This window comes from Photinus pyralis, unplaced genomic scaffold (genome assembly GCF_008802855.1).
Source record: "Photinus pyralis isolate 1611_PpyrPB1 unplaced genomic scaffold, Ppyr1.3 Ppyr1.4_LG2, whole genome shotgun sequence".
NCBI classification, from domain to species: Eukaryota; Metazoa; Arthropoda; class Insecta; order Coleoptera; family Lampyridae; genus Photinus; species Photinus pyralis.
In genome coordinates this window covers 22,584,619-22,609,369 of record NW_022170403.1, presented here as the reverse complement: position 1 = coordinate 22,609,369, position 24,751 = coordinate 22,584,619, and the positions used below count along the sequence as shown (strand labels likewise).

The 24,751-nt window shown below is 35.4% G+C and overlaps 1 protein-coding gene across 1 annotated transcript; it reads right to left on the bottom strand.

The window, feature by feature from the left end:
- Positions 1–5,538: 5,538 nt before the first annotated feature.
- LOC116164919 (protein toll) lies at positions 5,539–24,751 on the bottom strand. Its single transcript, XM_031479181.1, has 5 exons — positions 24,311–24,751; positions 15,672–17,162; positions 15,006–15,623; positions 14,794–14,961; positions 5,539–6,904 (listed from the first exon to the last, which is right to left on the bottom strand). Exons 2-5 carry the CDS (start codon positions 17,145–17,147, stop codon positions 6,011–6,013), a joined length of 3,156 nt encoding a protein of 1,051 aa, XP_031335041.1. The 5' UTR covers positions 17,148–17,162; positions 24,311–24,751; the 3' UTR covers positions 5,539–6,010.

Here is a 24,751-nt window from a genome sequence, read left to right as displayed (position 1 = left end):
GATAAAAAAAAAGCACTGCGCATGCGCAAAACCAATTTTTGAAACTGGCGTTAGATTTTCATTTAGTCCAAATAAAAAAGTTTGCAATTCGGTTTATAAATGGTCGAGATGCGAAAAGGGCACTGTGAATTTTGAGTCGATTCGACTCAACTTTTGGCATTGCGTAATATATGGATAAAGCTATGCCAATTTTGAATTTCATGCAATTCAGTTCATAACTAACGGAGACGTCAAAGCGATCGGGCATTTCTAACCATCGTTCACACGGACAGACAGACAAAGGAACAGACAGACAGACAAAGGAACAGACAGACAGACCAACAGACAGCAATACCAAATTATAAAAGGATCGTTAATACACGGCAAAAGTGTAAAATTATGGAACATGTAAAAAACTGATTTTTCGTTTTTTTTTACAATAACTTATTTAGCAATAAACGCAGAAAACATTCCTGCCTTGCTTCACACCATAATGAACCAAATAGCGAAAAAAGTAGAACAATAGCTAAAGAACTAGTAGCGTCTCAACGAACGAGCGGACAAAGTCGCATTTTTTTAAATTTTTGTTCAGCGCATTTTCCATGCATTGATACTTCCCAATAGGCCACAGCTATGTTATGTGCGCTATCCGCTATGTTTCTTTTACTACATAGGCATCTATGGTTGAAATTTCAGAGAAATATCTCCCATAAAATATAAGGAGTTATATTGCGCAGTTCGCGCAACTGCCGCATGCGCAATTATCATCAGATTTTTCTTGGCTGCATGTGCCAGAGCTATAAGCTACCAAAATAGCTGTGCGAGGAGTTTAAACTAACTTGATAAAAAGATGAACCTGACCGATGGCCTCACAACGTGCACTAATTGATTGCTTTTTTAAACATTCAACGAAATTAAAATATATTACTTTGAGTCGTAGCCGCAGCGGTTTTCTAACTCAGAATGTGTGTTGTCTGCCAAAAATCTGTAATCAGATAAACATAAGAACAAGAAAAAAAACTATGTGACCAGCACGGCATATAATGTAAGAGGCAAAATCTGCGAATACTGTAAGGCTGGCCACACACAGAATCAGACGCGACTGGACATAGTCCAAGACGCCTTTAGTCGTTTATGTCTGTTTGCCTGATAATAACTGCACATGTCTGTGGGCCTGTGGTTTTAGTCACGGGGCGTCATGACTCTCTGCAGATGCTTCCCTCCCTCCATTTGCAGTTCACCTGTCCACCAGATTGTTGTACTGTGGTGATCTTTGAACGTCATGCTGTAGATCGCAAGCTGGTTTGAGAGACTAACCTACAATGTACCGACATCCACAAAGTTTCTGTATGTGTGTCTCTAACGTACCTGCATACCTTCCAGTACGGTCCCAACTTTTTTGGTTTTTTACATAATTATACCTATCACCCGCGGCGAGAAAGATTATAATCCTACCCCAGATTCACTAGATATCGTATATGAGGCCACATAAGCAACAGCAAATCAGCCGCAACCCTAGAAGTTGAAGGGTGGCTGTGGAAAAACGAGGGTGCGAACCCGTGGACTACTCTTTAGCTTTAGAATCGTGATGTGAGGGGGACTCGAGTATAATACTCACGATTCTTAAAGGCTCTATTTTGTAGGTCACCAGAAATTGTGAAGATCCTGGCGCCACCGTAGGCGATGTAATGGTACCTATAGAGTCAGTAAAATGAGTAAGTTTGCATATCGGCTTAGCGCTTATATTAATACCGCGTATGAGGTTATACATCCGTGCCGTTCTAACACATGCCATTCGAGTTAGAGGGCAAACGGGGGTATCCAGTTTTACGAACTGTGCACGGTGAACTAAGAATGGTGCTACGTTTTAGGCGCTTTTAATGGAGATTACTGCGTCAAAAAGAGATTACATGGGTAAGCCATGTTTGTGAAGGAATGAACAACATTCACTTAAATGCTTCAAAGTTGACCATTCTTTCACAAACGTGCCTTACCTGTTGTTATCTCTTTTTGGCATTGAAAACGCCTTTAACGTACAGCATCATTCTTGGGTGCACAGCTCGTGGTTCGTAAAACTAAATACGCACTTTCTGTCTAACCCAAAGGTCATGTGTAACGGCAAAGATGTATAATTTCATACGCGCTCTTAAGATAACCGCTAAGCCGATGTGCAAAGTTACTCATTTTTCTGGCTACAGTTAAAGTACTAGATGGCGCAGGATGGGACGGTAAATTTTAATATTTTATTTTCATGAATTTTAGGGTCCCCCTGTAGCTTCTTCAAACCGTACCGCTTCCTCGTCAATCAGAAAAACGTTCAGGTATGGTTACCGTCCCCGTTGCAAGTCCAATCGGGATCAATTGGGACATGGCGGAGTACAGAATCCATAGAAATTGACGGCGCAGGGTGTTATTTTGTTTTTGGAACACTTGAACAGAGATTTTCGGGGAATCAAATAAATGTTGTAAATCGAACAGAGACTCGCGGTGTTTGAGTTGACTCAAATTAACCACAACCAAAGTTATGGAATCAAATTTAAATTTTCCTGATAGCATGAAATAAAAATTGAATAAAACATTAAGTTCTATTCAATGATTGAGTAGTAAGGTGCGCCTGATGACGTACTCTACGTGAACGGAGAAGACGTCCACTTCATGGCGTGGCGTCAACTCTGAAAGGTTGAGTCTTTGCTACCCGATCCCATTGGTTGCGTCTGTACTTGTACTAACGTTAGCAGTGGGTAAAGGATGAGCTCCTTGATCAGCGATATGGAGAAGTCCTCGAAAGTGCTCTAGACCGTTACTCATCTACGGAGTTAATGAAGCTTGCCTAAAATGGAGAGTGGGCGCTAAGACTGTAAACAATAGCTTACTATAGGAGTAGAATTCCGAGAGATCCGACTCAACCCGTGACTCTTCACAGAGTAACTACGACTCTCTTAATATACAGTGTGTCCCAGATCGGGTGGGATTGCATGGGTAACTTTGTTATTATTAAGGATAGAGAATTGGTTAAATGGGCAATGTTTTGCAGTTTTAGATGCTTATTTAAAATTTACTTTTTGAAATTCAAAATGTCGCATAGATTCGACGTAAATTCAAAAAAACTAAAATTGGTAATTTCCTTGAATGTCTGAAGTATAAGAGATATAAAAAAAGTTTTATATAAAAGTTACTGTCTTTGATACGTTTAATTTAGAATTGATGTCAAAAAAAAATTCAAGATGGCTACTTTTGAGGAACATTTAACAAATTCCTAAAGTTAAATAGGCGCCATATGGGATTTTTTGATTACTTGATAGATTTTTTAGTTCTCTTTTCAACGAGCCATCATAACATAAGATTGAAAATAAGATACCTGTTATATCAACGGTTTTTATATTTTAATTAAGTAGGCTGTGATGAATTAAAAAAAACAAAACAAAATCTATTCGAGGCAACAAAACAATGAAAATAATTACATCAGATGTTTAAAAAAATCAGGGACGCACTCATGAGAGGGGGGGGGGGCATTACAACTCCCTCCAAAATTTTATATAAGCATTAGGTCTAGAAAAATTTGATTTTTATAACATATCACTTATTGACTTATTATCCATACTTACATACTACAAATGGTGGTATAACTACAAACTATCCCCTCGAAAAAAGTCATGCCATTATCCAGTTAAAGACATTTCAAGACACTTCCTTTATTTTACACAATGTATTACCATTGATGCATTGTCCCAGGCCACATTTTGTAGGTGGTTTATCCGCAAGAATATCGAAACTAACAGTTTTACCAGTCCGAGTATATGGACAGATGAATCTTATTTTTCTAACTTGGAAGTGTTCAAATCGACATTATGAACACTACTCGTCACAGGAAAACCTACATGTTGTAGTTTCACGCCGAAATCAAGTAATATTTTTTTAAATTAATGTATTTTATGGCATAATGGGAAGTCATGTAATTGGACCTGTAATCTTCGATGTTTCTTTAACTGCTCACCATTATTTACAAATTCTCCAATAAACTTCCTTAAAGGATTTTTCTCGACAACGTATGTTTCGAAGGAAGGGTTAATTTATGCTATCTACCAACAAACTGGCTGCTCAGGTCACAATTCACGAATTATGTACAGTACATTAAATTATAAAAGTAAGTACCTACTTAATTAAAAAATAAAAGTAAAGTGGAAGTAGCTACCACTACAATAATAATAATAATCATCAATGGCAACACGTTGCCTAAACTAAACTGTCTTGAAGTGTGTTTCACTAACAATGGCCAGTATTTTAAACATCTGGTGTAATTATTTTCATTGTTTTGTTGCCTCGGAATAGATTTTGTTTTGTTTTTTTATTATTCGTCACAGACTACTTGATTAAAATACAAAAACCGTTAATATAACTGGTATCTTATTTTCAATCTTATAATAGCTTGTTGAAAAGAGAATTTAAAAATCTATCAAGTAATCTAAAAATCCAATATGGCGCCCATTTAACTTTAGGAAGTTGGTAAATGTTCCTCAAAAGTGGCCATCTTGAATTTTTTTTGACATCAATTCTAAATTAAGCGTATCAAAGACAGTCACTTTTATATAAAACTTTTTTTATATCTCTTATACTTTCGATGATATAAGGACATTCAAGGAAATGACCAATTTTAGTTTTTTTGAATTTACGTCGAACCTATGCGACATTTTGAATTTCCATAAGGAAATTTTAAATACGCATCCAAAACTGCAAAACATTGCCCATTTAACCAATTCTCTATCTTTAATAATAACAAAGTTACCCATGCAATCCCACCCGATTTGGGACGCACTGTATAATGAGGTCTCCAATCCCCACCCCAACTTTGAAGTCTACCATCCCCAGGAGAGTGATCAGTGAATAGATCTCATCTGGTGTCCTTAGTACATTTGCACTTGTAGGCAAGTTCTCACGCAATGTTGGCAGGCTGCTTCGGATGTTAGTGGTATAGGGATGCCAAATTGAATTTGGATTTTACAATTTATCTAAAGTATCTCTTACCTTACACCGCTGAGGGTTGTTAAAAATCGTAGACCAGATTCAGCTTGAGTGCCATGCTCGAAAAATGTTTCATTTCTTCGAAAAGACCTTTATTTTCCATCAACAACTTGACCACCTTCTTCTTGCCCGGTCTGAATAGGGCTGTATTAGTCACATTCAGGTGGAGAAATATGTGTGGCGTTCTCAAGTTGTATGCCAGTTTGAAGCTGTTGGGACCAAATACTTTTGAGGACGCCGTTCCCCTTCCAGGTTTTGAAAAATATGTTTGCTGATGGTGCGGCTAGGGCACTGAGCATGATGAGCAGGTACTTATCCCCACCAAGTACCATCACTACCTCGTAGTCCTATAATACCTCTAGGGCCGTGGCAACAATCATGTGGTCTGCATTGTCATTAACTTGCTTTAAATTATTCATTTTGCAGAACCTATCAAGTTTATTACGCGAAATTTCGAAATGTGAACTCTTAAAAGTAACGGTATAACAGTTCTCATTATTAACCACTTTGAACAACTTTAGGGAAACCAAACTTTACAAGTGACACAAAGACTATAGTGAAAAATATCTATATATATATACATATATATTTGTGTACAACTCTGGACGTAGTTTGTTTTCTTGAATTCATCAATACACTGTATTTATTTTTTCAACAGTAAACATAGCAACCCTTTCCCGTTACACTCGAGAATGTTTATAATGAGGTATACAGTACTCCGAAATTAAAATCTATTATCAATGTTCCATCAATAAGATATACAATACTAAACTAACAGTTTTTGTACAATATCCTCTCACAACACTTTTATACACTTTAAAAATAAAACTTAATCGTAACAATAAAATACATAAAAATATTCGTATCTAATAAATCTTTCAAAAAGATGTACAAATTAATAACGAAATATGTAAACTATGAGTACAACAAACATCAGTCTTTTAACAAACTGAGCAGGTTTAATTATTATTGCCAGTAACAAACAATAACAATGAATATCACATTGCAAAATTTATTTTGTGGACGTCATCAATAAAGGTTTAAGACCAGCTTCTGCAGGAGGAGTAAGGATTTCGTTACTTCGAAAATTTAAAGGGTGATCTTTTAGAAGTAAAGGTGGCTCCATATCCAACGCAGGCGGTGTTGAACCTGAATTTGGTGTAGACGGTATGTTATTTAAGAGATCTAATTTATCGTTCATATTAATCATTATATTTTGAGATTTACGAGTCATTTTAATCTTTGAATGAGGTAACGCATACCTCAGTTTATCCCAAAACCATGGATCACCCCATTTTACATACGTGTTCGTTTTTATATACGCTTTCAATTCGTCATTTAAATCTTTCTCCAAATCTACATCACCGTACACTATAACAATGACGCGACGGCGACCGTCTTTTACCGACTTAGCGTGCGCAGTAGAAAATTCCATTTTACCCCAACAACTACTTAAAAAGCTAGGAGATAGGATAACAATAGTTCTTCGAGATTTCTCCACTGAATTTACAATTTGGGTGGGTATAAATTCTCCCGCTATCCAATCTCGTATATGTATACACAGGTCGTAGCGTTGCGGACCTTTTTCTAAATTGGGCACTAAATCGTTGGTCACAAAATTTTCATCTTGGTGCGAATAACTGATGAAGGCATCATACTGCATATCTTTGTCAATTTCTTCCTCCGTAATCCACCATAATAATATGTTGTGGGCGTATAGCCATACTTTAATTTCGAGCTCATAGCGATAGTACACGATTGTCAGTACGGCGACCAGAAGTGCCATTAATGCTACGCTTACACTGACGCTCACTGCCAACAGGCGATAATTCGGACATAATTCTTTGAAATCTAACTGAACTAGCAGTTCCCTTGACTGCTTACATTTGATATTCTTCACATCAATCTGTAACAAAGTAATACAAATAAAATAAATGAATTTAGAGATGATCATATACACAAGACACATCTAGAAATGTGTTTACGGCAGTATTTTAGAAAAATTCACAAAACTGTCAGGTAAATCAATAGAAGAGCTTTGAGGATAGAAGACCACTTAAGAAGGATTTTTTACTTATGCAAAAAGGACAAATGGACCCTGATGATTGAGCAAATCAAAACTGCAGTTATAAAAACCAGAACAGACTCGGCAACAGAGTTGTAAAGACCTTGAAGAAATATATGCCAGACTAACCAACTTTGCAACCAATCCTAACAGCCAATTAAAAGGTTGAGTCTAAAGATTATAATTTGTCTCTTTTCCTGTTGACCACGTACACTGTGCATAGTGTACACTCTACATTTTTGTTATTGTACATTATTGTACTTTATTGCAAAAATTACAACACAAGTAAATTCATATTCGGTTCTTGAATTTTTGTATTTGACAATAAATAATGCAGTGTGGTCCCTGCAACAATGTCATTGAGTAAAGTTGTTCAGAATTAAGTTATGCTTAAATACACAGTCCCTCATTCAGATTTGTTTCTTTTTCTAGAAATGACCTCTGTACTGTACATACTTTTATTATTCTAATTCAATACGTATCAAATTAATCACAACCAAGTACTCTTTGAATTAAACTGTATTTGCAAAATTTACACAGATCTATATATCACCCAACTTCATGTTTGTTGCAGCGATATACAGAGCTCTAGGCTGTCGCAAATATTTTACTATAATGATTGTTCAATATGAAGAAGCTAATTTGAGTACTTATTGAATCTGAAAAGGAGAGGCCATGACTTTAAAATTTTAGCGTACCTAACTTTTAATTCTGAACAACCTTCTTGAATAACACTGCTCTATTTTTCGAAATTATAGTACTTTATTCTTGGGTAAATTTCATATTTTTAGCCTACCCTGTATACTGTTTATCCAACTTTTCACTTATTTAGATCTTGAATGTGTAACTAATAAAAAAATTCCCATTTGTTACACACTTAATGGACCACACTGTAGACATATAAGTTACGGGCGCACACGTAAATTGGGTAAGCGACTAGTGCAAGTAAGTGCAAAAATGAATCATTTTGTGTGCAGCGAGGTCATTGCCCTTTAAATTTCAATGTTGAAAAAATAGTACATTCCTGACATTGGGTGGCCACTCTCAACAATTAGTAGTTGAATATGGTTAATGTTCGCGATGTTAATATAATTATATTTTTAAAAGATAGCTATTGGCTACATTATAAGGTGTCATACAATTTTAAACCGCGCCATAGCCAGCTGTCTGAATTATATGCATGGCCACATTATGTTTTTAGTAACTTTTGTGTTTTAGAGGTTGGTAGTACAGTGAACAAGAAACAAAAATTAGGTGCAGGCCTGCGCTTGTCGCTGTTACAATTACTGCTTTCCATTTGAGTGAAAGAGGAGCTCTAAGCTGTACCGTGCACGATGCCCAATGTTCCTTTTAAGCAACCTTCGAGCTCTGACGCGCCCGAAATTGGATTTCCCTTGTCCCCTCATGCACCACCTATTTGCTTGGGGCTTGAAACACTTTTGTGGTTATTTATGTACTGTGAATGTCAATTCAAATGTGTGCAAAATTAACAACTTGCAAAATTAGCTGCTCCGAACGAACTACACCAGAGCTTCACGCACTCAAATGGAAAGCAGTAAATGTATACAAATAAAAATGAATGTCTTTATGTACAGAGTGTAGCGCCTAAGATCCCTCGGATCATAACTCCTTTACCATAGAAGATAAAGAAAAAAGCAAAATTGTACAAAATTACTACCGGCATGTTTCTAAAATGCGTGCTGTATTCCAGTGGCGTATCAAACTTGCATTTTTTTAAATGGAACACTGATTTTATTACTGATTTGGAATGTACTTGAAAAATACTTATTTTTTTATGTAACATCATAACATGCTATACCCCTAACTTTAACGGTTTCGCTGTTATAACCTTTTTTCGTCTAAATTTGACAGTTTTTCGAAATTTTTTTAAAGAGAAACTAAATCGCGAAGGCGGCTAATTTTGGGCCTGAGGTACAGGTAAAGATCTCTTCCACAATCAGATAATTTTTTGATTGACCTTTGTTAAATGTCATATTTTTTTAAAATTTCAAATGACACCTCCCCTAAACAAATGACACCTGTGGGTAGTCAAAATTACAAATTTTCTACTGATATAAACAGAACCACACATTCCATAAGAAGATTTCAGAGAAAAACCAAGTCGAAACGCCAATTTGTAAAAAAACGTTTTTTCCGCACCTAAGTGTGCCATGGTAAAATTAACAGTACAGTGTCAGCAGTGTATGATTGTTTTTTAATCAGCGTTGCGAAAATGTTCCAAACACCAGCAGAACTGGTTGATATGGTCTCTGAAATTGTCTTATGGAAAGTGGGGTTTTGTTTTATATCAGTGGAAAATTTGTACTTTTGGCTGCCCAGAGGTATAATTTGTTTAGGGGATGACATTTGAAATTTTTAAAAATATAAAATTTACCGAAGGTCAATCAAAAATTATATTTTTTGATAAAGTACCTAAAAAGGTGTGGAAAAGGTCTTAACCTGCGCCTCAGTTCCTGCGCGATTTACTGATTTAGTCAAATTGCACAAAATACATTATTTGTATAACAATTTTCAGTCTTAGTAAATACATTTAATTACAACAGAAACAACAGCTTTGGAAACATACTAGAGACACATGTATGTACACAACTACTGTAATGTACTATAAGGCAAAAACTAGCCTTGGTAAATTCAGAGACATTTTGGCACTGGCTCTCTATCTACTACTGCCGGATTATAGAGTGGGTCGGCTGCCTTCAGTGCATTTTCTATGTATTGCCCAGTACTTCCCAAAAGGCCATAGCTAAGTGGATTATGGATTACGATGGGAGGATGGATAGGGTCCACGCGTACCTAACCCTCAAATTCGGGCCCTTTGTACTACTTCTCTGACTAGTCATCCGCAGTGCCATTTTTAATACAATAAATTGTTCGGTGCAAGAAGTATTCATGGGCTCGTCCAGACTAGAAAATAGAAATTATCTGTGCCTACCGAATTTACTTTTTTCAATAATTTTTATTTGGTTTCAAAATAAAATCGAATACTACGAGTAAATAAGTAAACAGTATAAAAATGAAACTATGTTTACTTACACATAAAGAATTACAATTCAAACAAAATTAGGTTGATAAAAATCAACTCAATAGTTTTTTTAAAATAAATTTTTAAACTTTAACGTGCGGTGTGCTACATTTGCTTTTATTCCAAATCCCCCCATAAATAAGAAAGTTGGCACTGCGCATGCGCAAAACGAAATTTTGAAACTGGCGTTAAATTTGGTGTTATACCAAGTGGCTATGTATCAAATTTCATTTAAATAGGTACCTTTATAAATAAGTAAATAAGTTTGCAATTCGGTCTGTAAATGGTCGAGATGCGCAAAGGGCACTGTGAATGATGATCGATTAGGCCCAACTTTTGGAATTGTGTTTTATATGGCTAAAGCTATCCGCATATTGAATTTCATGCAATTCGGTTCATAACTAACGGAGATGTCAAAAGGGCCTACTTTATTTTTTGGTCTACATTGCCAATTCACGAACTCCGATGTACAAATTTGATAAAGAATCCACCTGCAAAATTTCATCGTAATCGATTCATTCATTTATGGGTTATCATGCTAACGGACGGACGGACAGACGCCGCAAAATTATAAACTCGCTAGGAGCTCGTTAATAATGTTGTCATTTCCTGGTCGAACCTTCTAGACTCGTAACAGTATGTTCTAATTGTAATGAATGTTCAATGTGAATCATTCACATGAAACTGAATAGTAGGATGTTGCGTATAATACGGTTACGCAGCGTATTGCGTTTATTATTTTGACTATCGTTTCATTCCGTGGGCCCGGGGCCCACGGGCCCATCGGTGCAACGCTGCGACTGTACCTATGTTAAAAACGGCACTGGACTCATCCGACCCCTCAACGTTACTCAAGCCATTCCACACGTCAGAATCCTGGAAGCGGACTCATCTCAGGTGGACTAGAGTGAGACATTCACAAAGTATTGTTTAATTTATGCTATATGTGATATGTTTGTTTTTGCTAGAAACCTCTTTGGTTAAACTTTCGAGAGAGATTTTCGTAAGTAAAAAAGTTGGCATTTTGCAGTCTGGGTATGCATGCATTTGTTTTTTACTATGTGCAATGTGTTTGCCTTTGCTAATGACATTTGTATTTTTCCATTTTTACATGTGATATGTTTTTCTTTACTAGAAGCATCTATGGTTAAAATTTCAAAGAAATATCTTCAAGGAAGTTGGGACTGCACAGAATGCGCAATAGACTGCGCATGAGCACATCTAATGTTTACAACATGAGATGTGTTTGCCTTTAAAAGAAGCATCTGTGATTAAAACTTTAAAAAGATATTCTCGATACATAAGAAAGTTTATATTGCGCAGCGTTCGCATGCGCACGTTGATCGTCAAGATTTTTCTTGTCACAGAGCCATAAGCTACCCAATTCAAAAAGAACGAACTAATCACAAAAATTAAAATAGTGTGTTTAAAGTTATACTGCGATTGGGGTTCTGTTTTAACACATAAACTAAAGGAAGCCCCTCATAATGGCTAACAAAGAGTGTATAAGCAATAATTGAAACCCCATTTTTTTGGAAATTCGTGATCACAAACAAGAAATAAGCCCAATTATCTGTATTTATTTTAAAAAAAAACACAAGTGGGTGTAAAAACTATTTGAAAAGTCAGTTAAGCCTCTTTTATGTTTACAAACAAAAACAATTTTCCTAGGTAACGGCTCGACGGATTTTGTTCAAATTTTGGATATGTATACTGGGTATACGAAAACGAAAAATACAGGACTGATTTTTGAAACAAAACTTTGGAGCGCCGCAACAGCATCCAACTTTCTAATCAAAAAATTTTTATTTTAAAGACATTTTCTGTGTATAACCTAAAAAAATTGTACCAGGTTTTATTACAAAAAAACTGAGAAAAAAAGTCAAAATTAAAAAACTAAAATATTTTTCTTGGTAAATATGGTTTTTTGTTATTTCGTTAAAATTTTGCGCATAACGGATGTAAGACTGCCAAAAACTTTTTTTTACCCCCCTCTTCTAGAGTCAAGTGATTAATGGATGACCCCTACCTGTATAGGCATTTGTGTGTGTTTTATAACACAATATCATTTCTTTCTTGTTCTATTAAAAAAAAGATATCCATAATGGTACAATGGCTGCACAAATTTTCATCTTGTTCGACTGTTTTCAATCAGGCTGTTTTAGACATAGAGATGTAATGACAGATTCTTTTTCAGTGATAGTGAACAGAAAAAAGGCAAGACCCAAGGTCCAAGATAGTCAAATTAAAGAAAAGATTCCCAATTAAAGAGTTATTATTATGCTTCAAATAAAATCAGAAAATTCCAATTACTTCCTAAGATACGCCCGAAGTACTGTATTAAGTAACATTTTTTATTACAAATACAACGATGTACGACTCACAAAAAAAAACAAAAGTTGGAAACTGTTGGTTTCAACAGGATGGTGTGCCCACACACAACGCCCTAATCGTGCGAGAATACCTATTGAACATATTTTCCGTGAAATTTATTCCATAATTACTCTCGCACAATTAGGGCGTTGTGTGCGGGTGCACCATCCTGTTGAAACCAACAGTTTCCAACTTTTGTTTTTTTGTGCAGTATGCTGTTGTATTCGTAATAAAAAGTGCTACTCAATACTATGTGTACTTTTTTACGGGCCATATAAAAAAATAAAGTTGATGATCCGAAACGAAACGCTATATTGCAAATCTCTCAACTGTGTCTTTGTAGAGCTCAAAAAGTGGCAATGAGAAAATGGCAGCCTTGTCATATCGTTCACTGTCAAAACATGTTTGTTTTATCAAGCTCTGAGTAAATTTTTTGATGTTATTCTTTCAGTCTTGTTAAACTTTCAAATGACAAACTCAAATTTGTAAAGGCGTTCCAAATATGTAATTGTTGTGACTATGTAACGCTATTTTTTGCATTGGTAATTTTGCTTGTGACATTGATTTTGTTAATGATAATGGTATAAGCGACTAGATAAGGTAAAGAGACATCAAGTTACCTGCATTTAAAACAAGAGTAAATATTTATAACTACCATAGAGTGGCGTGACTTTTTTGATCCGTGTGGTGACTTTCAACACCTGCGCTTAAACGTGTACCTACTGCGCGCTCTAACGCAGAGTATGTGTGACACATCGCTTGTATGAAGAGAGCTCAAATTCTACAAAGAAACCTCTTTTAATTGTGGTTTTTTTATTTTATGACACCTATTACAGAAATCTGTATTATTAATTTCGAATGTAAAGAAAACGTCGGTTTCAGATGATAAACATAAGAATGTGTTTCTTCAACATTTTATCCCACCAGGATACCATGATGGCGCAACCAGTGGCGTCACTGTGGATACTGCAGCAACCAAACTGGGCAACCAATTAAGCATTCACTTATATGTGCAATGAAGAATGCTGGAGAAAAAAGAGGGTATATCCTTTTGTTGCTAATCGTTTTATAAGTGGAGTATTTTTAACCTTGTACGATGATTTACTAGAGTATCCAAGCAAATTTTTTAACATAATATGTGCGGATGTCAAGTGAAGATCTGCACTGAATTTCATGATAAATCTTTCAGTATCAAAACTCATGACCGGTGGAGACATCAGTGGAATGTACAAATGCTACACGACTGGTGGCGCCATCAAACTGGTGGAGGGACCAAACCGACACCAAGTGAGATATGCTCCTATTGCTTATGTGTGTTCTGAATGGTGTCCCACTGGTTACGGCACTGTGGTGTCCTAGTTGGATATAGGTCTTACTCATCACAAGACTACATATATATCGATCAAGAATCAATTTCAAAAATGAAGTAGTAAAGAATATATTGAAGTTTCACAGCTTTAATAATAACAAATGGAAAACCTGCAAACAACATATTGTTATTAAGACCCTTCTAATATATGGCTTAATGGGGTTAAATTGGGAAAACAATCTAAACATGGTTTTTCATAAACAAACCTACCTTTAATCTCCATGACACAAAAACAAAATGAATGAAAAACAATACATAATACGAAAAAGGCATGAACTCTCAGTTGACTTCTAAAGATAACATAAACAAACTGAAAGATTATATATTCAAATTAATTAAAACATGTCACAGACCACCAGTGGCGGTCCCAGGGGGGGGGGCCCATTGTCCATTTTTTTTCATCAGATATCTTTTATTTTTTTCCGTGTTGGGACAAAGTTCGGGTTTAGGCCCCTCCCTTTACCAAATCCTGGGACCGCTACTGCAGACCACAAACAACATGAAAGTTAACACAACTAAAAATAAGTTGCAATCCTTAAAGAAATGTTTATCAATCGAAGGCAAAACTGCAAGTGCAAATTTAAGATGCCAAGATAATTTGAGTCAACTAAAATAAGTAAGGCGCAATGTGGCTACCAAAAGTTTAAGAAACGCAGTCAATGGTGTTAAAGAAATATGCTCCAGCATTAATTACCCACTGAAATTGGTGATAAATCTCGATTCGTTTTTGGAGTACCAGAACCTATATAGTCATTTGAGACCAAAATTGCAGATGTGCATTGAAAAATCCATCCAAGAAACTTCTTTTAAGCTTAATCAGTTCAATGACTTTGGAGGAGAAGAGGGAACAATAAATGGACATATAAAAATCGACAAAATTGATACATGAAACTAAATAAAATACACACAAAGCAAAAGATTTAAAATAAATAATTGGTTCCTTACCTGCTGCTGTGGTAAATGTGTTAATAAAAATTGACTGAAATTCGCCGTCTCACAGTTACAATCCCATGGATTTCTACCCAAGTAGATGTGTTTTAACATGGACCTATTCAGCATATCCAACACTTCAAAATTCAGAAAACTAAGATTATTGTTTTCCAAAATTAAGCTCTAAAAACAATCATTAATAACGGTTTAAATTACGAATATAATACCTCAAGCTTAGGAGGAACCCATTGGAACCCATCGATACTGTTTGAGGATAGATCCAACACTGTAATGTTCTCATAACCCATGTAGACTGTCGGACCAGAAGTTATGTTATTATTTGCCAAATAGATCTCGGTATGATTAAATATAGAACTTGTTTCAGAACTTAATTCGGGAACGTGGGTTAAACTTGCATTGATACAGTTGATAATTAAGGCTTTATCCCATGGACGTACAATGCAGGAGCAATTTTGTGGACATTTTCTGTTCTCGAGCTGTTGAAGTTCACAAGTCAGCATCTTCAACTCTAAGTCCTTGACAAGAATTCCTTTTAAATAATCGGGCGACTGGCATGTTAAACTGTCCGCTTTAACAGTTACCAAAGAAGGTACCATGGGATCGATGTCGCGCCGTAAATACCTCACAAAGTCGAAAATATGACAATCGCAAATAACTGGATTTTCACCTAGAAGTACTTCAGTGTTGGGCGCATCTGCCGGATATGAATTAAGGTTTCCTTGACTGCGAGCCAATTTTTCTGAGTATGTGAAATTCACAACTTTAATCCTGTTCTTGGACAGGTCTATTTGTAACCTTGGAGACACAGTTATCAAATAACGGAACTAAAAAAAATACAATAATAATGGAATCCGACACTGAATTGAACTTACATTTATGTTATCAATTTGATTATGGCTGAAGTCTATTTCCCGCAGATGGATCTTTGAGATTATCCAATCGTCACTTATGCGTGTTATGTTATTGTGACTGAGATCCACTTTTTCCAATTGCAAATTATCATTAAATGGGGATACAGTAGTGAAATTCTCTTTTAGAACCAAGTAATTATGCGACAAATCGATTTCTTTTAATATAGTTAATCGTTGAAATGAATATCTCTGAATTGAAACTAATTGATTATTACTTAAATTAATGATTTCTAAACTGAGCAGACCAAAGAAGAGCTTTGAGACAATCGTAGTTAGTTTGTTATTGGCAAGATTTAATCTTTTTAAATTTTCCAAAGAATGGAAAACCTTTTCTGGTAGATTTTGAATATCGTTGTCACTCAAATCTAAGTTCTCAAGTTTCGATAAATCTTTAAAAATATTTTCGGGTATCGTTTTCAATTCGTTATGCCCTAAAGACACATTTTGTAAACTTGTGCATTCGGCGAATAGATTTTCTGGTAGGAAATTTAACTTACATCGCTTGAGTCCGACTGTTTTTAAAAGTTTTAGATTTACAAATAAGTAATCTGGTAGAGATTGCAGATGCGGATTATTTTCCATTTTAATCGTCTCAAGAAGAGTACTCTTTGCAAATGTGTTTGCGGGAAGCGTTTCGAATTCGTTCATGCCCAGATTAATGGCCGTTAAATTTTTTAATGAGTAAAAAGCGTCATAGGGAAGATGCTGTATGTGACAATGGCTTAATTCTAGAGTTCTCAAGCTGGTAAGATCACGAAATATGCTGCCATTGATGGTAGTGAAATTACTCCCCCATAAAAATAATACCCGCAAGTTGTTTAAGTTATGAAATAACGTATCGGGAATAGAATCTAAATTATTCATCGACAGGTCTATGAGAGTTAATTTTTCCGTATACTTAAACAAGTTTGGTGTTAAACGGATTGAGTTGGAACCGAGATCGATTTCCGTTAAATTACTTGAGCCCATAAACACATCATCGTCGATGATTTCGATTTCATTATTACTTAAAGTTAAGGATTCTAAATACGATAATCCCGAAAGAAAGCTTGCCTTGAAATGTTTAAAGTATTTCATATAATCTGCCTTTAATGACTTCACTTTGTAAACTCCAAGATTGTCCATAAAAGTTGACACGCTGTCAGGAATGGGGCAGTTTCTAAATTTGAAGGCTTCGACGTAACCAAGATTTAATTGAGGAAGTTTTGGATCGATCCAATTTGATTTGTCCGTTATGCACTGCACGTCTACCAAATATTGCGGTTCCACTTTCAGTACTACGTCCACTTCCTCCGGTGGGCACAGGTATTCATAGTGGGTTTGGACAGTTGTGCAATGGCACGTGTCCGAAGAGTTACATTGGAAATTCTGGGCGGAGATTATGCATATGGTCCACAAGAAGAAGATTATGGAAGTGAGAAGCTTATAGCTATCCATTGCAAATTTTTACACCTGCAAATAAAAACAATTATTATAATATTGAACTTATTGACATATTTGTTACATTGAAATTTTTAAGGAATGAAAAATAAATTTGTGCCCAAGATAAGGATCTATCATGGGGGATCTCGAAAATCATAGAAGATAAGATGGTCAAATTAGAGAAAGGAGGCGCAATCTTATACTATAAAGAAAACCAGAAGATTCCGAAGAGATTCCAGAAAAACTGCAATTTACTAATTTTGTTTTTATTTTTTATGATGATACAAAAAAATAAACACTTTCTCATTGCCACTTTTTGAGTTCTAAAAGACACCGTTGAGAGAGTTTCAATAGGTATAACGTTCCGTTTTTGAGAAATCATAAACTTTATTTTTTGTATGGTCTGTAAAAAAGTACATACTGTATTGAGTAACATTTTTTATTACAAATACAACCATGTACATGGCACACAAAAAAAAACAAAAGTTGGTTTCAACAAGATGGTGCATCCACCCACGATACCTTAACCCTAATCCGGTTAATGTGTGTCTATCGGACACATTTGTCATTTCTGACAATAATATATTTATTTCTGTAGAACCTATAATGATAATAATAATAATAATAAGATTTATTTTTCATGCCACTAAAATGAATAAGTAAAGGTCACAAAAAACGTAATGTACCAAATAACAAAAACAAATAGTTACACAACTTACTAACAATTAAAGATTACTAAACACATCGTAAATGCAGTTCTTTATACAGTTGGTGGAATAATATGCTTTATTGATAAGGTGTCTTTTACACCCAAATGTCTTTATGCCTTACCTATAGATATGTTACAAAAATACCAACCGCGATTATGAAATGCGATTATAGTTCTTTAGGAAAATTTTTCAAAAGAAAAAAATGTGTCGGAAGTTGGTACTCACAAAGGGAAAGTGATAGGTCTCCCCGAGACGCATCCAACGGTACCACTTTCGACAGGACCGGATTACTAACGACGGGGGATATGCTGTGAAGAACAAAATGTCGTAACAGAGTAGGTACTTACAAAGTGAAGATTAAACTTCTTTTCTAGATGCATGTGTGAAAATTTGAATTCGAATATCTGGAGAAGTATTTGGTATAATGGAGTCGTATGTTTTGAATAGCCTTAAGGCTATTTGCACGCACACCGATTTTGGGCGGTTGGTAAAAAATAGGCCGATATTTTATCGGTTAGCAGGTGCTTGCAGGCATGGATTTTTACAGGTCAAACAATCAGTTGCTTCGTTTTCATAACACGAGGTTATTGAATCCTAAATGAGTTGTTGCTATGTGGTGAAGAACTAAGGCTTGATGAAAGTAAGTCTTTCAACTTCTTCAGAATGCCTATTGCATCCTTTGACAGGTTCCATGAGAAGTTGAAAATTAAAATCCAACATCAGAATACCAAAATGAGAAACTCTACTCCTTCACGAGAAAGGCTTGCTCTAACATTGAAGTAAGTACTGAAATAGGTTTTTTATTGATGTTCCCAATGTACCAAATTATTAAAAAATAACCACAAGATGCCTACCACAATATAGCAAGTCCATACAATTCCGATCTTTTTTCTCCATGATTTTATACTTGGTGACATGGAAATCGCAACACCAAGAAGAGGTGGAGATTTTTTGACCAAACTTGGCAAAAACGTTTAACTACTAAAAGGTAACAATTGATTAAAATTTAAAAGAAAAAAAAAATATATAAACATATTTTTTATTAATAATGGGTTGGTCCTCCCCGAGGGGAAATAACTCCTTAAATATGGTGTACAGTTGTACACCTGGAATTTTTAATTACTTGATTACCTTTTCAATACTTTAATTACGTTTTGAGTATGTTTTGATTCTTTTCATTACCTTCAAATACATTTCCAGTACTTTGATTACATTGTGAATATTTTAATTATCTTTTCAATATTTTAATTCCTTTTTCAATCTTTCAATTACAATTTCAAATACTTTCATTACTTGTTGAGTATTTTGATTACATGTTTGATAATGGTAAGGTCAAGTTGTTGACCCGTCATGTTGGCTCGCGTACTGATGAAATACTTAGTGAACAAGCTCAAAAACCGCGAGCGCATCAGTTTCGCAGGGAAATATCTCCTTTATTAGCAGTTGTTTTAAGTTACTTATTGTGAACTCCTTAGTCGTTTACAATACAGTATTTAAGGGTGTCGGTCCGTTTGTACTCTCATTTACGGCTGAACCGATTAGAACCAAATTTGGTACATAAATTCTTAGACAAAAAAGGAAGAGCTTAAAAATCTTTGGATAGAACGCGCAGGTGTACAGATGGTATCTGTGCCAGCCACAGCAAATTTTTTTCTGAATCATGTTAATCTTAATACATAAGGTATGGGTAAAATCAGTAGTAGGCTCTGGTAAAATCCTTTCCCTTAATCTCAGCTGAAATTTGTTTCCTTTACTTCCACTATCCCCCCCCTACCCCAAGTAGAACAACGAGCGAAAGTGCGACAGCGTCGCAAAAAAACAAAAGGATTGCTATACAGAAAGATTAAACAATTGGATGTAAAAAAATTATGCTCCCAAGGTCACACCTCGACGCCAGTCAGCCTGTGCCGCCCATTCATAAATAGCAAACGCGTTTTCTCTTCGGAAAAATCCGCAGCATTTTTGTACAACTTTGCTTTTCCAAAAAAATTGAAAAAAGTGGGGAAGGGTCAATTTTCGCATGCAGGCGGACGCGTCTACCGTTTAAAAAAATACATCCCCGCCCGGCCGATCAGTGACTGCAGTTCGTAATGCTTTTTCTCTGCATTGACAATAACAAATTTGACAAAATCCAGAGAGCCTGTAGTTTGTTCACTTTGTTTCAAGAAAGTGATTTTAAAAAACTCAGAACTGATTTTGCGAGGCACCATTCTGGCGTACTTACTTGGAGAAAGTTTGAGGACATTATTGTTGAAACCTTAAAAACATTCTGCCTCTCATTCTGCTTTGGGGGTTCCACCAACAGAATCCAAAACAATTCGTACTTTTTCGATCAGACTTCTCAATCAAAAGTTATAGACTAGAAACCAATTTCGAAAAAAAATTCAAAGGGCTATAACTTTTGAACTAGTAGCCCAATCTTGGAACTGTTTGAAATTATGGATTCTACAGGCCACATTCTATAAGAAAATTTTTTTTCCGGGTCGATCTGAGACAATTTTTTTTTCGGGGCTCAAAAAAAGGCAGTGTATAACCTTCCTTTTTTACCAAAAATCGACTGCACCAAAATTTCTCGGGAAAACACTTTTTCTTATTAATTTTGGTGCGTAGAATCCATAACAATTCGTACTTTTTCGATCAGACTTCTCAATCAAAAGTTATAGACTAGAAACCTATTTCGAAAGAAAATTCAAAGGGCTGTAACTTTTGAACTAGTAGCCCAATCTTGGAACTGTTTGAAATTATGAATTCTACAGGCCACATTCTATAAGAAAATTTTTTTCCGGGTTGATCTCAGACAATTTTTTTTTCGGGGCTCAAAAAAAGGCAGTGTATAACCTTCCTTTTTTACCAAAAATCGACTGCACCAAAATTTCTCAGGAAAACACTTTTTCTTATTAATTTTGGTGCGTAGAAACCACCATACAATACTCGACCTACTTAGGATTTTTTTAGTAGGAAGATACTAATGCTATTAGCATTTTCCAAAGGGCCCACTGAGTGTGACAGTTCAAAGTGATACTTTGAACTCGTTCACAATGGATATGCCTAACCAATTATAGTACAATATGGTATAATAGTCCTCCACTTGAATTGAAAGTTGGCATCCTTTCCAGTGAAACGAGAAGTGGATAGCGAAAAGGAATGATTCAAAAAGTGACGTTTATCAAATATATAGAGTATCTCCAAATACTTCTTAATTACTTCAAATATATTCAAGTACATCTCAATTACTTAAATTACTACTTTCAAGTATTTTAATTATCTATGATTATTTATGAAATATTTTGATTCTATTGAAAATGTTCTGATTACTTATTAAATGCTTGATTACTTTTCAAATATTTTAAGTCCTACAAATACACATTAATTACTTACAAATACCGTTAAATATCAAATATTTTAAATATGGTGTACACTTTTTGGAAGTTGTTTGCCCCTCGGTCCTCCCCTATTGGTTATACACTCCCTCACTTTCCGACCTCAGTGGCATTGATTCTAGTAGATGGTCGATTTCCTCTTGGAGTATTGTGTCCCAAGCCCCCTGTAATTCATTCTGTAGAGCTTGCAGCGTCTGCGGAGGATGCGGTAAATTCCTCAACCTTCTGCCCATAATGTCCCAAACATGCTCGATGGGCGATAGATCGGGAGATCTGGGTGGCCATGGCAAGAGATTGATATTATCCTGTGCAAATCGGTCCATAGAACGTCTTGCAATATGGGGATGGGCATTATCCTGCTGGAAAAGTGGGTCTTCTAATTTGTACGGGAATAATGAATTCATTAAATTCGTGGCTAGTCTCAAGTCTATTCGGGGTAGTCTCCAGCAAGTTTGGGGCATTCTCTAAGAATTCTTGATTACTATACAGGGTGGTGACTTGCGTAACGCATCATAGGGATTTCAATGTAAAATTCATAACATGCGATTATTGGCTCCCCAGATTATTTTAGAGCAAAAATGTATTAAGTTTTTTTGTAGAAAAAAATTTTTTACGTCAATCAACCGCATTACTTTTAAATTTCTTGCATAATAAAGACGGAAAATTGGAAAAATAAAACCCGCACCTTTGCAATAATCTGTGATGCCATGGAATTTTCTAAAACAAAAAGATATCCAGTTATCAATTAGCAGCTGTTCGAAATGGATTTTATGTTCGACTTGGTTACTCTCTTGCAGTTAATGGTGACTTATTCGAACATTTATTGTAAATTGTTATATTAGGAAACCGTTTTTAGTAATTTGGTCTTTCTTTATGTTGAATTCGCTGTTTCAAATATAATACTTTTTGATAGAATTTGATTTATTTTATAACAGACATTCCATGGCATGACGGATATTGGCGTAGTTTTTGTATTATAAAATTCCATGGCATCACAGATTATTGAAAAAGATGGGGGTTTTAATTTTCCAATTTTCCGTCTTTATTATGCAAAAAATTGAAAAGTAATGCGGTTGATTGACGTAAAAAATTTTTTTCTACAAAAAACCTTAATACATTTTTGCTCTAAAATAATTTGGGGAGCCAATAATCGCATGTTATGAATTTTTCATTGAAATCCCTATGATGCGTTATGCAAGTCACCACCCTGTATAGGAATTCTTAAGCAAACACATTTTTGGCGTCTTTACTTTCACACAACACATTTTTAAGAAATAGTACTGCACAACTGTGCAGCATAGAACACGAAAATTCGCAAAGCGCAAAGTGAGAAATAGCAGAAGTGTTTATTAAAAATTGATGGCTGTGATAAGACGCGCCGGCAAAGGGGACGCTCCGCTCCCAGGTCGTGAACATTGTGAAAGTTGTAAATGAGTGCACCAAAGGATAGCATAGAAGATTTAAATACCTTTGACATTTCCTTCATACATGCCAGCATTATCGTCACATTTAAGACTTTGTTCGTAAGAGACTCCTTATTCATCCATGAAAACAACTTTTCTTTATAATCTTTATAATAGGATTTCGCACCTACCAACTTTTCTTCTGCTTTTGCAACAAGCTATAAAATGGACTGTGTATTATCTTTTTCAAATGAAGTTATTTTATTTACAAAGATGGCGATTTTTATAAGCAAACGTCAAGTGACATTTCCATCATTATGGAATTACGAATTACAGCTCACTTAACATGTATTCGAGTATAACGTCAATATGACGTTATTTTATTTCCCTTATTTTTAAATTATATTTCAGGTATAATAAAAGCGCGTCATGTCGTTAAACGTTGCGCATGCTTTAAACACTTGTCTCTTAATATCAAGGGGTACATTTGGTGTACACATGTTGGGGAAGTCCATGAAATCTTGATGAATGAACCATGAAATATTTGTGAAATTTTGGTGAAATAGGAGAGATTGTATCACAGTTTGCGATTGGAGTCATCGTCTACAACAAATAATCTGACTCTGGGGTCTGTAGGCATGAATGCTTATTAATTTATTATTTACAGATAGATAAGTGGAACATATTTAGCAAAACAACGAAGACGTATATAGTGCTAACTTTATTTTTTCAAAAGCAAAATGTTGAAGTTATCAATGCTAAAGGTTAAAAGATAACTAAGATAACCAACAAATGACTACCTAATTAAATATTCTTAAACATGGTATGGTAAAAATAGTTTTGACGTTTTGCTTTTGTTTCCCTATAGGCAGATGCTTAGCCGCCTCGTTAACCGTTTAGGATGATAACCACCCTCCACCAACAACCTATATCTAACACATAATTTGAAAAAAAGCAAAATTCACATTATCAACTAGGTAGTGGACCGAGTAGTGGACATTTTTATCAAGACAAGCATGCTATCTCATATGTTTCCCGGATACACTGGTTAATTGCGACTTGTCCAACTATCATTTACATTAATTATTGTAACTGGCTACTTATAGCACCTCTAAACTGAAGAGAGAATATTCACATCCAGGAGGTAAGAAGATAAACCGGTTCAACTCTTAACAGTCTGATGAAGGTTACACACGTATCATATTTGGCATTTGGGTTCAAGCTGGAATCATTAGCATAATTCACGTGTTTCACAACAAAAAGTGGAAATTCCCCCTTAATTTCCCTAGACGTTGAAGATTTTTACTACATTATCGGTATATGTGAATGGTTTTACCATTACCATTGATGAAATGAAAGTACGCGACAATTATCAATTAGTTTTAATGCTCCACCGCAAATTGATTTGTACTAAATAAACCCCATTACCAAACAATTAAAACTATCTTATCTGAGTTATCTCACTAGGTATTTGGCTGTTACAGTCTACTTAGATACCAATATACACCAAGTTGACCAAGTACCATAAATTCCGTTTATTTCAATTCCAGAAAAAACAAATTGGAAACAGGTGGTTAGGTTATCCTTTCTTATAGCATTGTAGTAGAATGATATGCTTTCTCTCTCATCAAAAAAAGAAAGCTGTGATTTCTAATTTGGGTCCCAATAGAGAACGAAATACTTACGTTTACAGCGGAGAAAAAAAAATCACTAGTATTATCTGCTACATCCTGTTGTGTCTTCCGTGAATCCGTCAAGAAGACCTTTATTATGATAGGCCCACTTCGATAAAATAATCCAAACAGATGAAGCACATATGTTGAACCAAATTTACAAAACACAATCCTTTTTCAACAAAAATATCACTCAGCAGTCAGCACTTGGTGGTAATCACTAATCAGCCATATACAAATGAAAACTGCGTCACGCTCGTGGCGTAGAGAGGGACCGGATTTTTGACATCCCCGAGATTAATATTGTGTTCGCGTGCAATCGACAATGATAAATAAATATCTAATTTTTACGTTACGTTACGTGAAAGTCAGAAGACGAACGGGTATTGAATGGCTTATCCGAGGGCTTATCTTTTGTCGATCGATAATGCAAAGTCCAATTACGATGAGTAA